Source organism: Oryzias latipes, chromosome 19, assembly GCF_053564925.1.
Source record: "Oryzias latipes strain Hd-rR chromosome 19, Olatipes_Hd-rR_3.1".
Lineage (NCBI taxonomy): Eukaryota > Metazoa > Chordata > Actinopteri > Beloniformes > Adrianichthyidae > Oryzias > Oryzias latipes.
The window spans coordinates 6750779-6765290 of NC_136255.1; the positions used below are offsets into that span (position 1 = coordinate 6750779).

At 38.9% G+C, this 14512-nt stretch overlaps 3 protein-coding genes across 6 annotated transcripts; 1 reads left to right on the forward strand and 2 right to left on the reverse strand.

The window, feature by feature from the left end:
• Nucleotides 1-444: 444 nt before the first annotated feature.
• On the reverse strand, nucleotides 445-2314 carry mrm1 (mitochondrial rRNA methyltransferase 1 homolog (S. cerevisiae)). Its single transcript, XM_011488404.4, has 2 exons — nucleotides 2236-2314; nucleotides 445-2107 (listed from the first exon to the last, which is right to left on the reverse strand). The coding sequence occupies exons 1-2, from the start codon at nucleotides 2271-2273 to the stop codon at nucleotides 913-915; spliced, it is 1233 nt and encodes a 410-aa protein (XP_011486706.1). The 5' UTR covers nucleotides 2274-2314; the 3' UTR covers nucleotides 445-912.
• Nucleotides 2315-2900: 586 nt separating this feature from the next.
• Nucleotides 2901-7607, forward strand: chmp2a (charged multivesicular body protein 2A). Its single transcript, XM_004080655.4, has 6 exons — nucleotides 2901-3113; nucleotides 4710-4877; nucleotides 4967-5146; nucleotides 5230-5360; nucleotides 6608-6669; nucleotides 6752-7607. Exons 2-6 carry the CDS (start codon nucleotides 4710-4712, stop codon nucleotides 6871-6873), a joined length of 663 nt encoding a protein of 220 aa, XP_004080703.1. The 5' UTR covers nucleotides 2901-3113; the 3' UTR covers nucleotides 6874-7607.
• Nucleotides 7608-8489: 882 nt separating this feature from the next.
• Nucleotides 8490-14402, reverse strand: msl1b (MSL complex subunit 1b). Of its 4 annotated transcripts, none has more exons than XM_078937901.1 (10): nucleotides 14264-14347; nucleotides 13451-13758; nucleotides 13083-13362; nucleotides 12795-12994; nucleotides 12381-12700; nucleotides 12160-12224; nucleotides 12006-12073; nucleotides 11302-11426; nucleotides 10494-10566; nucleotides 8490-9948 (listed from the first exon to the last, which is right to left on the reverse strand). In XM_078937901.1, the coding sequence occupies exons 3-10, from the start codon at nucleotides 13359-13361 to the stop codon at nucleotides 9858-9860; spliced, it is 1221 nt and encodes a 406-aa protein (XP_078794027.1). In that variant the 5' UTR covers nucleotide 13362; nucleotides 13451-13758; nucleotides 14264-14347; the 3' UTR covers nucleotides 8490-9857. The 4 variants fall into 4 exon arrangements, with proteins under 4 accessions (XP_078794027.1, XP_078794026.1, XP_011486705.1 ...); XM_078937900.1 differs by having other exon boundaries at nucleotides 12339-12700; nucleotides 14264-14338; XM_011488403.4 differs by having other exon boundaries at nucleotides 13083-13758; nucleotides 14264-14402.
• Nucleotides 14403-14512: the final 110 nt, after the last annotated feature.

The following is a 14512-nucleotide window of genomic DNA, read 5'->3' on the forward strand; positions in this document are numbered from 1 at the left end:
TGTAAACTTTTGCTTTGTTTTTAACCTTCAACCAACCCGTTCCATAAATCCACTCCACAAATTTGAAAAGCAAATTTTCTTTTTTACAGAACAAATGCACTGCTTTTGACGTTCAGCAGATTTCTTTAATCATGAGCTCCATCTCTGTCCTTGAACATCTGTTGTATGTTTACTGGAAGTAAGCGATTTCTGGCTTTAAACATAATGACTTTTAAGTTATACTAGTTCTCATGGTTTCAAATTAAAATTATGCGAACTATAAATATTAGAACTATAATAATTAGAAAACAAAAATGTCATCTTCTTAACAGTGTAATTAGTCAATCATAAATAGACATATTTGCAAGTGACATCAGGAGCACCACAAATATGAAATAATATTTAAAATCAAAGATTTGAGCTCAACAAGGAAGTGGTTTTTAATCACTGATGAGTAAAAATGTAAACATTTCACAAGTTTATTGTAAACACTACAGTAAGAATCTGTTTATAACACAACACAATAATTTGGAGTAATTTTATTGAAAGAAATCTCTTGTCTGGAGATTTATATTTGTCAAAAAATCTCGTGCAGAATCACAGTAATGTTTCTAAAAAAACGACAAAGAAAGTACAATCATTTAGTTCATGTTTGTCAACAAGTGTAAATCAAGAACCTCTTCTTCCTGGTGAGGAATTCAGCATCAGTCATTTAACTTTTTTTTTTTTTTTTTTACAAAAAAAGCTTTGTTTGAATTTGCAAATCAAACTAGAGCATCCAGTCAATGAAGAAGTAACATTGGAAAACAATTTTCTTTAATGAGACTGGATCCAGCTGAGTGTGAATGGTTATGCAAATAAAGAAACCAGAGCATAAATAGCTCATTCTTTATTTTTCCTTTTAAGGCTTACTCAGGCAAATATTCATGGTGCTCAGCCTCTTGTTGACCCCCTAGAGAACAATAGAGAATGTAACAGGATACCTGCAGCTACAGAAACATTGAGGGACTCAATGCCGGGGGGCAGCTCCTTGCCAGCTGTGATGGAGAGAAAGGTTTGGCACAGGGAGAGCAGCTCTGCTGACAGTCCATGCCCCTCTCCTCCCATTAAAAGCAGTGTGGGTTTGGTTATTTGAAACTCTAAACACTGGGTGACACGGATGTTTGAGTCCACTGCTTGATGTCCCACTGTGCCAACCACATGCCAGCCCTGCGCCAGCTTTAGCTTAAGCATTTCCTCCAGATTCTCACATCCATACACCCCCATCACCTCCATGGCCCCCGAGCTGGCCTTGCTCACCACTGGAGACAATGGGCAGCTGTGTCGCAAACTACTGATGACTCTATCCACGCCAAGGAAGTACGCAGAGCGCAAAATGGCCCCTAGATTCATGGGATCTTGGATTCTTTCCAGGACAAGCCACAGAGGGGTGCTGGGGCCCCCGCTGACTGTCCAGTCCTCAGTAAGATAACCAAGAGGGCTTGCTGCCAGACAAACTCCTTGGTGTACTCCTCCAGAAGACATGCGGTCCAGGTCCTTCTTGCTCACCCGACTCACTGGTACACCTTGTTGATGCGCCTCCTCACAGACCTTTAACACAGATGCTCTCAGAGAGGCCTCGCCAGCTTTAACAAACAGTCTACTTGCCTTTCTCCTTCCCTGAGTTAGAGCCAAAAAACAAGGAGAAACGCCAAAAACAATCTCAGAGGGCTCCATCTTGATGGCTTGTGTTGACTTCAATCCCACCCGCCTCTCCCTGTCTGAAGGGAAATCTTCCAGACACAGTTTCCTGAGCTCAGATGAAACTTTGAAGTCATTTCCCCTCCTTTGATTGTGTTTCTGCATCTCTTCATTTCTGAAGGCTTTACTTTGTGCTGACCTCCCTCGTGTGTATCTGTCCTTAGATTCTCCAAGTTTGTGTGAGACACTGAAGGAATTTGACCCCGTGAGGCGTTTCCTCTCTGCAGAGTCCCTGCTACCTTTCTCTGGGATGGTGAGAGGAGCGGTGCCGTGGTAGGACGCTACTTGAGAGCCCTCTTTCGACATTGACACCAGCGCGTGCAGTTTTCTGCACCAAACAAGCAGCGACTTCCGTTGATAAGAACTGCCCACCAACATTTCACAAAATCTGCAAAGAAAAAAAATCCAAAGTGTGCAAAATAAACGTTTTAATCCACAGATTACGGATCTTAATTATCTTCAGAATGACACGGGTTAGTGGCATTTAACGCATATAGTTCAACGTGAACCACTCACGTGGAATCCGTTGTGGAGAATAAAACATGCATGAACATGACCGGATGACGAACCTCTGTCCTTACAAATTAAAAGTCACAACACTCAGACTTGAGGAAATACAAAAAATAAAAAACAAAAAAGAAGAGAACAATCAAGAATGATATGTATTTAATAAGGTGCTTGTGGACTTTAATATATTTTCTAATGATGGGATGATAGCAAAGAGACAAGTAAACACAGAGAATTGCTTCAGGGGTATTTCTCCAGTTGACTGAACTTTCCTGTTTTGCATGTCAAAAAAAGTGAGGGGGGGTGGGGGCACATGCATGGACAGGTAAATATCAAACCAAGTTTTCTGCCGTGAGAAGACAGCTCCGACCATCACATGACCATGTAAATTACAATTGCTTTACAAATTTTTGAAATAGGGTTGTGCTTAAACGTATGATCCATTAGAAATAAAAACATATTCCACTTTTGATAGCTGATATATATTAATTACAGAAATCAACCAATCTTCAACAACTTGAGTGAAAAAAATTAAACAAATTTAGTAAACATATTTCAGTAATAGGACCTTGTGTGGTCTTATTTAAATTCTGTCTCAAACTCCTAAGCGTTTGATTTCTGCCGGTACTTTGAAAACTTTTATTTCGAAGGTTCTTCATTTCCTGTTTACCTCTGATCTTTTGGAGCTTAACCAAACGTGATGTCATGGAAAGCTGACATCTTGTCAGGTGTTCAAGAACACGTCATTTCCTGGAAATGCAACCCTCGCAACACGGAAGTGTTAGAAAGAAAACAAAATAACCGTTCATATCTGAGAGGATTTGGAGTCAGAAAATACACGTTAACCGCCGTTTATCCTCTGGGTTAGTCGTCAGTCCCGGTCCACGGTGAGTGTGGCGTCCTCAGGTCTCTGGGTCCGGTCTGTGGAGGAGCTGTTAGCTGACATAAAGGGAGTCAATTGATGGGAGGACAGCCGCCCCAACGCTGGATTTAGATTTTGGGCCTCTGGCACTAAACTAGTAGATATAACTGCTGAGTAATAGAACATGATTGATCCCCATTTCTTGTTATCTAATACCTTTAACTCTTGGGCGTTCTACTTTTTTTTCTTAATTAGTGATGGAAATATTTGAATAGGTTTTTCGCCATATATACATCTCTACATTCATAACCTCCGCGGACTTTTGAATCATTAGAACATATGTTGGTGTTAAAAGGTGCAGTGTTTTGTGATTTTTTTTTTTAAGAACATAAAGAATTATATATATTTGTATTCATAATGTCTTAATTGAGTGGTTTAAATTCGTGACCACAATTAATTTTCGTCATAATACAATAACAGCTTCATTAATTTAGAGTTTTACCGATATCTATTGATATTGGTTCATTGAATGACCCGATTCATTGATCTAAGATCAATCCAGGACATCTTTAGCCGCTGTGACTCATAGATGAATACCTGGTACTGAACAAGGCAGGTGACGTTTTCCAGATTCCTTCTATTTCTTGCCACATAATCAAGTATAAAATAAATATGTGTACAAACAAACAAGTAAACAACAATTAATGACAAATCCATACTCATTTTTGTTACCTAATATTCAGCCCCTTGTTGTTTTTCCACATAAAAATAATCCAAAGGGAACATTATTGGAACATTCTAGCACGCTGTATGGTCATATGTCTTTGTAACTGATCATTTTTTGCTGTCATCACATGTGTTGTCCGCTGTGATGCACTTCGTTTTTTTCATGTTATAGTAAATTAGACTACCATGTCTCTATTCACATGGTCTTTTCCAAGATCAATATAATTGATTCAATTCATTTTAAAAGTATTTTGTAATGGTATAGGTTGATTTGATTAACAGCTTGCCTCAGGCAGATCGATCTGGTTGAATCGTTGGAATGCAAATTGTTTGATTGTTACACCCCAATGTGAAAGAGTAACTGATTCACTTGATGCAAGTGGACTTAATGAAAGTTGTTATACTGCTCTAAAATATTTCCATATTATGTCAATATTCCATATAGGCCTGCACACTATACCGCAAATGTATCGTTATCGCAATATCCAGCTCTGCAATGTCCATATCGCAAAAGACAGCAAAGATCGCAATAAATCATAAACCTTAAATGTGTTAAAACAATCTTATGCCAGCTTGAGGCATTTAACGAATCAAATAAATCCCTTTATGCATTTGACCAATCGAATGGGCGCCTTCAGGTTGTTGACCAATCAGATGGAGGCCTATTATGTTAGATGTTTGTCACCTATGTCGACGAGGGTCATTTGGAGTATAATTTTTAAACTGTTGAAATGAAATGGGAATGATGTTTTTTTTTAGTTTGCCATTTGTTTATATACTGCAAATTATATCGTTATCGCAATATTAATCTCTAATATTGCGAGTTTTCCTCATATCGTGCAGCAGCCCTAATTCCATATTGCATTGGTTGATCTTTTTTACTACCTGTAAGCAGATGGAGTTTCTGTTCGGAAAGAGGAAGACGCCGGAAGAGATGCTGAGGCAGAACCAGCGAGCGCTCAATCGAGCCATGAGAGATCTGGACCGAGAGCGAATGAAACTGGAACAGCAGGAGAAGAAGATTATCGCTGACATCAAGAAAATGGCCAAGCAAGGACAAATGGTGAGAAGCGGGTGGACAGGACACAGTGTGTTCACTTTGTGGTTCATTTAGCAACATGGGTGCAGCTTATGCCGCTTCAATCATTGCAGGATGCAGTGAAGATCATGGCCAAGGACCTGGTTCGCACAAGACGCTACGTCAAGAAGTTCATCATGATGAAAGCAAACATTCAGGCTGTCAGTCTGAAAATACAGACACTCAAGTCCAACAACAGCATGGCGCAGGCGATGAAAGGCGTCACTAAGGCTATGGCCACCATGAACAGACAGGTCTGTTGATCACATCACTGTGTGAGAGAAAGAAGCCATTCATCTTTCTGTGCTGAGGAGGTTTAATAGTTTCCCTCCCACAGCTGAAACTGCCTCAGATCCAGAAGATCATGATGGAGTTTGAGAAACAGAGTGAACTCATGGACATGAAGGAGGAGATGATGAATGACGCCATTGACGACGCCATGGGGGATGAAGATGATGAGGAGGAGAGGTAAAAGCTGACACTGCTATCTTTAAAATGCCTTCTTTGAACCTCACATTTCCTGAACTAGTTGTGCTTAAACACACATAAATTTTTTATTCTTTTGTGGTCATTATCATCAGCGGCTTGATGTCCTGATTAGCACAGCCACCAACAGCTTCAGAATTGAGGTTTTTACTGCCTAACTTAAAGCATTGTGTTATCTTTAATTCCCATAAAATAGAATGGAATAGTCAACAAACTTATTTTTTAAAGGTTGTTTAAAGATAAAAAAGAAGCACCATATGTTTATGTTTTAAAATTTGTTGAAGAGTAAAACCAAGTTTCAATAAATCCTAGTTATCAGTTAACAGTTATCCAGGAATAAACAGATGTATCCATACACATGCATAACAAGATGATACTTTTAAAATCATAAAAGCTTTAAAAAAAAAAAGCAGAATTTTAAAGGCCAAGTATTCAATTTGCCTCTCATTTCATTTTTACCTTAATTTTTTTCCTTGTAATTAATGTCTGTATCTCAGTCCTTCAAAGTGAAATTTAGGAACAAGTCAGTTATTTTATTAAAGAAATTCCTGCTATACTGCAACAGGAACTTCTCAATACACTGTTTAGTAGTGTAACGACAGAATTAATCGTTGTAAGAATATCTGATTTGTTGAGAAACTTTTTGAGATGACAAAATATTGTTTTCTGTAGAGCGCATTATCATCCAACAAGTTGAGGTTTTGTGTTGTAAATTCTCTTCTTAAAAGGAAATGTTCAAGACGCCACATTGATTAGAGCCTCTTTAAATAAATGTGAATAATTTTCAGATCAATATGTGTTTTTAGATCTTTGTGAAAAATGCAACACACTGTGCCAAAAACCAAAAATGAAAAGACAGAAAAGCATTCAGGCTCTGTATGAGGTTAAATCAGAGAACAAATCATTCATTCATATTGTTAAATAAATATGCTTATTTAATACATATATTTTGGATATGTTGCATACAGTTTTTGTGTTCTGTAGACATTATGGTCATGTGCTGGAACAAAGGCTAACCCCGGCTGTTTTATTAAAGAATGTCTTTATATTTTTAAAATAAAAAAGGAAATCTTTACCCAACTGATGAAGCATATGACATGAAATGTTTTATCTACAAAAATGTGCTTTTTTGACATACATAAGAGAACATCTTTGGACCTGTTTTCATATTTTCTGTATTTGATCTAACTAGTGTATGTGTTGTGTTGTGTTGTTGTGTTTGTGTGCAGTGATGCTATTGTGTCCCAAGTGCTGGATGAGCTCGGTCTGAATTTGTCAGATGAACTATCAAGTAAGGATTCCGTCTGTAATTCCAGCGCCTGAAGCGAGCGTATCTTCCGATTGATTGACTGCATTTTATTTATTTATTTCAGGTTTACCCAGTACTGGGGGAAGCCTTTCAGTGGCAGGAGGAAAGAAAGCGGAACCCCAAGCCGCCTTGGCTGATGCTGATGCAGATCTGGAGGAGCGCTTGAACAACCTCAGAAGAGACTAAATGCAGAAAACAAGCCCATTTGTCATGTTGTTGATGGAGATCCACAAAAAAGTGTCTAAATACTGGCTGACTACCACAAGCGACCATATGTTATAAAGGTTTATGGCTTTCTGTTTGAGGTGTTTTCTTTTCACAAGTGTATCATTATCCTAACAAGGAAAAACATAAGGAAGGTCCTTATCCATTTATCTAGCTCATTGTCACATTTAAGACTTTGCCAAATAATACAAATGGCCTAAGAGTCTGGAGCATTTTTTCTATTGTCTGTAAATACTAACTCCTCAAGACGTCAGGATTTTTTTCATTATTTGAATTAACACTAAGGATAAAATATCTAAAGGAAACCAAATAAAAGCTGGTTATACTGAAGAAAGTTACTTTTAATACGATTGGCATTTAGAGGTCGTATTTTGTATATGAGGCAGATTTGATGGTTGGATCATCACTAAAAAGTCTTGATTTTTAGATTTCTTTGCTACCAGCTGTCAAGAAAATGTGCAAAAACTCTGAAACAGCAGCTCCTCTGTACCTGAGCAGTTTCTGCTACCATTAATAAATTGACTTGGTAAAGTTTGTTCAGCGGTTTATAAAGCGATCTAAATACTTTGCTGGATTTTGACATTTTAAAATCAGCATTTTCACCAAAATTTGGGGTTTTTCTATTTTTCTTTCATGAGAAATTGACATATATATATTTTCTTTGTTAAATAAATATCCCTTGATCCAGATTGAAACAGCTTTCTGTTCTTTTTTCTGAGTAATTGAGATGATTACTCATCTTCTGCATCTGCTTAGTGGGTAAGAAAAATTAAACTTCATTCTAAATGATCAATTTTTATTTAAAACTAGTTTTCTTACGCAATAACTTCAAGTTAGTTTAAGAATGTTAAAGTGTTTAAGGTTGAGCAGGAAATTTAGAAATGGGGACTTGTATTAGTCACTAGAAAAGATGTTATGACTAGTGGGAATCATTTTTTATACGAAGTGAAAATGTTCACAAACAATTTTACCAATAAGAGCGAGAAAGCAGTTCAACTTAACTCACTTTTGCTTCCCTTACCCTTTTTGTGCCTTATGTCTTGGTGAGCCTTTTGTACGGGTGAAGTACAGAAATGGAGCCCCTAAATAAGCCTTATGGTGTGAAAAATACCTTTGACTGACCATGTGATAGAAGTTTGAAGCAGCTACAAAAAAATTCTGTAAGGTTCATCAAAATTACTGCAGTTGATAGTCAACAGTTCAAAAAATGCCGTAAAATTAACCTTGAGCTTCCTTCTCAGTGAGCCATTTAAAAAAGAAAAAGCACCTTTTGAGTGAAATTTAAAGCTTTGCAACACTTAAAGTTTTTTTCATTTTCTATATTTCAAAAGTAATATCACATAAACTATTTATTTAGGACAAAAGTTTAGAAGCTGTTTTTCCCCAAACGTATTTGTCAAATGCCAATAAAAGTTGGTTGAAATTTGAAAAATGTGCATTCAATGGATGTTTTTCTTTAATAATGCATCACAAATATGTTCAATCAGCATTCAAATCCTTTTGAACTCAATTGTACCCAAGTCACAAATCAAATAAATGACTGTAGAGAATCAAATGTGCAAAACAAAACCAGAGGATAGACGTATTCATTTTATTCCAAAAGAATGTTTCAAAACTGTCCATTTGTCAACATACAATCATAGAACTATTGTAAATGTACTCAACACTTTCAACATTAAATAATAAAAAAATAACAGCCATGTTTTATGTACATTTGTTTGCTGAAAGCTATGTACAGAGGAGGAAAAAAACAAAATCATTTTATATTTCCAGACTTAACCTGGACGGATGCCGGGCAGTTGGAGGCCCGAAGCTGCAGAAAGCCTTTGCATCATATGCAGGCTGAGCAAATGCGGCGACAACAAACTCCTGCAGACGTCGGTCACTGCAGGACTGGAACCAGCTCAGAGACGAACCGGCAGCACTGAAGGAGCGGACAGCGGAGCGATCCTAGGACTACAGCTACACAGCGTATTATTCATCTATAAAGTCCCCTTTTGAACATCAGTCAACGAAAGGGACCAACAAATATAGCCAAATATTTAGTGAATGTTAGCATATTGTTAGGATTGAAAACATTTACGCCACTTGATGAGCAGACTGCTGGAGCTGCGGAAATCATGCTTTAAAGATACAGTTTAGTAGATTTTGAAGCCCAATAAATAGAGCTTATCGCCAAGTCTAATGTGAGGCCATGCGATCATTTTCATTTTTTGCAACAGGTATATAGAGTACATGCAAGTTTCCCAAAAATAAACAAACAGAAGAAGAAAAAAAATCGGGACAGATCAATGGTTTTAACCCTGGTTTGAGACCTGACTGATTTTCCATTTCTTTGTTTTTATTTAGGAAAAAAACTCAATAAAATGTTTGTGGTTTCATTACACCAAAATGTTTTCTGTGTAATCATACTGGTTGAAATCTTAGAATGTTTCCCTTAACATTGAAGAAAATATCTCTTTTTTTTAATTTGTGAGCAAACGGTAAAAGCCGTATGAAGAGTTATACTTGGAATTGAACATAGCAGGGAAAGTCAAAGCACAAGACTTACCAAAGCGTCTGTATTGCTTATGATACACAGTCCAAGCTCAAGGTTTCTCCACACCTCTCAGTGCATTCTGCCCACAAATTATGCATCAAAATGGACAAAAGCTCCACCTTTGCGTGATAAAAAATCCATCTGTCATGGCACAGCTTGAACAAAACATCTCAAACATGTTGCAGAACATGCACACAACTACCAGAACAACAACTGCTAGCATGGGAACTGTAACCTGGTAGCATCAATTTGTTTCCCCATAATGTCCTGATAGTCTGAAGGCGGTCAGGTGGTAAGACCAGACTCCCACAGGCTGAAGTGACACGCCCCAATCTCCTCAGACAAGACAAAGGTAGAATTTTCGAATTTAGGGTTGGAACTTTTGGCCGTTAATCCTGGGCCAGTTTCACTTTCGGCAGGTCCGGTGAGGGGTGTGTTTCTTGGGAACCTCAATTCGGCATCGGCTTCGATCGTCCAGCCAAGGCAGTTCAAAGTTCCTGGAGGGAAATTAAGTTTTGTCAGTTAACTTTCGACTCATCCATAAAGCTTAAGAAAACAAAAATGACATTCATAAAAAAAAAGAGCGAAAATGGCAGATCAGATAAAAAAATGACTCAAGTCACACATTCTACCACGAGAGTTTATCTTGAACAAAGTTGAACTACATAGTCATCTTACCCCAGAAAACCTCAACACTAAGTTTGTGCTTAAAGAGAAAAAGGAAAGGAAAACTATTTCATGCTTTTAGTGGGAAAAGTAAAAGGAAAGCCAGATTCACAACACCCAGCTCTAAGACTGGACGCTCCTTATGGTTGGTTTAAACTAGTGCACCTTTTATTACGCAGTTCCTTAACTTCTCTGTTTATTATATTTTTAGGTGATCAGCATTAATAACCTGTTTAGATGAGTTAACAATTTTATGGCAGTAATTCTGCAAATGAACCTAAACAACAGCCTGCTTTGTGTTTCCTTCAGAACAACCGTTTCTAAACATTTCTAAACAGTGAAAACAGCAGATTTTAAAGAGACATCTATTACTTACTGTTGTGCAAGTTTAGGCAAAGGACGACCAAATGCAACCACAGGCAAAAAGGGAGTGATCATTATGCTTTCAACTGGAAAAAAAAAAGTTACTGTAAAAGGTGCTGTATGAAAACATTTCTTGCTTCTAAACAATGCATAAACTTCTGTCTTAAAGACCCACTCCGATGAAAATTGTGCTTTTAACACGTTGTGGCATTTTTCTGATGAATGAGGACATGAAAGAAGAAAATTAAGATTAACAATGCATTTTTGTGTATTCATTTATTCAAATTGTTGTGGATCAGGAACAGATGAAAAAAATGCAGTTGGAAAAAACTTATCTGTAATGTTATTAAAAAAAAAAAAAAAAAGCACTGGGCAGGCCACAAGCTCCCTGCTCCACTCCGTGATGCATCCACTTGCAGACAAATTGTTCAGCGTACATCTTCATTTTCCTCGTCCGAGCTGGAATCTGGCTCAACTGTAGGACTGGATAGCTCCACTATTAGTCGTCATCTTTGTTGCACTGTTAATTTTAGGTTGGGGGTGTGAAGGGCTGTAGGCTAGCAGGAGAGAATGTGTAAACAGATAGCTGACGGGAAATGGAGGGCGGGCCTGCTCCTCCCCAACAACTCAGGAAAATTTCTAATGAACTCCTGTCGCTCTGCAGAAACTATGTCCTAGCAAAATGACAGATTTTTTATTCATTTTGGCTAAAAGCACCTTAATCATAATTAAAAGACAACTGGGAACACGTTTACGATAGATCAAAAGATGATCGGAGTGGGTCTTTAAAGTATGATAGAGCATAAACTGAGCAGGTGTACCGTCTTCGGTGTCGGGATAAAATGATGACAAGTCTGGCTCCATCTCCTGGACATTTTTTTTCCTGTTCATTCGTTGCTGCAAACGCTGGAACATGCGCTGCTCTCTGATTCGCTGAATATCCCACCTGAAATGCAAAATGAAAAAAATCAGTGTGTACAGTTCAAAGCTCGGTGGCCTTGTGGTAGAGTGTCCGCCTCAAGACTGGAAGGTTGTGAATCATAGCAAAGACTCTAAAAATGGGTCATAGTGCCTCCCTGCTTGACACCGCATTAATGGGTTGGATTAGGAGGTTACCACCAAATGCTTCAGGCGCAGATGTGTCTGCAGCTCACGGCTCCCATAAGTCAAATGTGGAGAAAAAATTTCACATACCTAGGTGCATGACAGCTAATGGGACTATATAATGAAGAAACAAATTATAAAATAATAGGAGCTTATAGCACATTGTGCATTAAAGAGTATAATTCGTGATAAAAGTGTGTGGTTGTAGAATGATCCTACTTCTAACAGCACTCCTTAAGTATTTACTGTCTTAGGCTAAACTAAATGTTTATTTTTGTGTCTTTTTGAACCGGTAAATGTTCTGTATTGATGTAGCTTAATGTTCTTTGACAAATATTGATTTGTAAGCATTTGTTCTTTATGGGGATTGAACTGGAACAAAGTAACAAAAATACTACAACATACAAGTTGTTGTTAGTACCTTTTCCTTCTCTTCTCGTCCAACTCCAGCTTTGCGTGGCGTTTCAAAAATGTGCCGTCGTCCATCAGCTAAACAGGAAGAAACGGTCAAATAAGAAAATCAAGCAATAAGTGCTTTTAAGAGTTCAGAAAATGTTCCTTTTAAAGAGCCTCACCTCTGGAGGGTCAAAAGAAGGGTCCTCTGCTAAAGGTTCAATGTGGTTTTCCCTCCAAGAGGGAACTGGCAGGCGAAGAGAAAAACAACCAAAAGAAAGAAAAAAAAGGTTATTTCCAGGGTGCTTTGGGGACATTTATCAGATTAAGTGATTGAGGGTGGGATATAGGTTAGGCTTACAAACAATCAGCATATCATGTACTACATGAGGAGTCCACTCACTGGCCACCTCTTCCTCCTTTTGGGGGGAAGTCTCATGCAAAGGAGATAGAGGAGGTTGGTTCCAACAACAAAGATACATCTCTGTGGTTGACATGTAGGGCAGATCTTCAATCTGGCAGCTCATCTCAGGCTCCTCTTTGCATGGGAGCAAACTGTCCTTTTCTGCCTCTGACCTCAAAGGGAAAGCCTTCTCTGGAGTTTCTTTACTGCGCAACTCTCTTTGGTTGGGAGAGCCAGAGTCTTTCTCAGATTTCTGGGGGCTATGTTTTGCACTTTTCCCCCGAGATTTCTGAATTTTTGCATCTCCAAAGCAAGACTTCCTGGATGCACAAAGAGAAAAAGAAAAACAGTGAAGTAGGTATAAATAGAAAATAAAGAACTGTATGTTCTCTGTATGTCGTGCTTTATTCCTACCTTTTTTGACCCTTTCCGCCCCGACTGATTAGAAGGGGTGTGGCCGAATTTGGCTGTGGATTTTCCTCAATGTCCAGATCCCATATGTCCTCTTTGTCAGGAGTCCATGGCTCCAAAGGCTGAAACAGGCGCTTGTCACGGGGAACATCCTTCCTTGTGAGCTGGAGACGGCGTTCCATTCGCTCAATGCGTGCAAGAAGCTGTAGAAGGACAAACAAAGTAAATACATGTGGTGTCTAAAAAAGTGGCACAACGATATTATTAACTAGATACAAACTCTTGACATACCGTTTCCTTATCTGCTTTTAGTTCATCGATCTCCTTATCCTTTGATTGCAGCTGTTGTTGCTGCTGTTCTATGAGGTCCAGTTGAAGGAGGAGGATCTGGCGAAGGCAGTTTGCTTGTGTGTGTGGACTGGCAGGGGTTTTCCTGATGTTCCTCCATTTGCCCTCCGAGGACAGTTCAATGGAAGCGGTGCCAAGCATTCCAGGGCCAATCACCTTTCCGCCATCATCAGCGCCACCGTCCTTAGGGTTGTTGTTCACAGCCATCTGGGGGTTCTCCATACTGTCAACAGTGAGGGGTTTACCTTTCACTGGGGTTCCCTCACCCCCCATTGGTGTGACAGGGGTCAATACCCCCACAGGTTTGTCACCTTGAATTATTTCTGCAGGTGTGGCAGCTTTGCTTGTCATGTAATTCGGATCTAAGTTCTTGGATCTGCTTCTTGGGATCTCGCCCCGTTGCACGTCTTGCACATCGATGGCGAAGTCGCCGAACTCCCTTTTGATGCGCACAGGACTCACGGTGGCGACCCCGATGAACGTGTTACCGAAGACGGTGGAGTCAGCGCTGGTCTTGAATCCAGGATTTAGAACGAAAGTGGATCTCAGAGTCATGACAACGTCTCATCCTGCAGCTCCTCAATGGTTTATTTACACACAACTGCTTTCCACGTGAATCCTAAATATATTATTTTTATTAAAAAACAAAAAAACAAGAGGCATTTGAAAAGTTACAGCATGTACAAAACACGTCGTCTTTGAAACAACAACTAAAATTGTACACCTTAACAAACTCTAAAACAATCCAAAGAATATAAGTTTGAATCCTGTTTATCACTCGCTAGGAATACGTTAAGCTAAACGTTAGCTTAGCAGTGTAAAAACAGAAAATGGAAGCCAGAGAAATGGAGAAAAGGAGCGGACATTTTAGAGTGAATGCTTATCAAGGACCCGGGAGTGGCTGAGCAGGACGCTGGCAGTAGCAGCAGCCATCTCCTCCATTTTGGGTCTCGCGAAACCATGAAAAACAATAACAGCTACTAGCTAACAGGCTTGTGTTAGCCAGCTAGTTTCCGAGACAAAATACGCTTCGGGATCAATAAGGCTAAAACGACTGCGTTCTTGAACTCAATGTTGAGTTAGTTCCTTTTTATGAAAACAGAGTTCATTCTTTATTAGCTTACCTTTAGTAATGTTTAAGTCAACCTACAAGACCTTTCCCGTTCCCTCCTCTAGACTAGTTTTAAAGCGCCGACTACAGCGCATGCGTCGTTTATTTGATGGCCATTTCCAGTTTGGGAGGTTTGTGCACCAGTAGGGGGCGACAAACCCACTACACGCTGACGTAATGTTGCAAAAGAAGCAAGAAAGTGCTAAGTTGCTTTAAAACGAATTTTAGAAAACATCAAATCCTTGAAAATTAGAAAAATAAA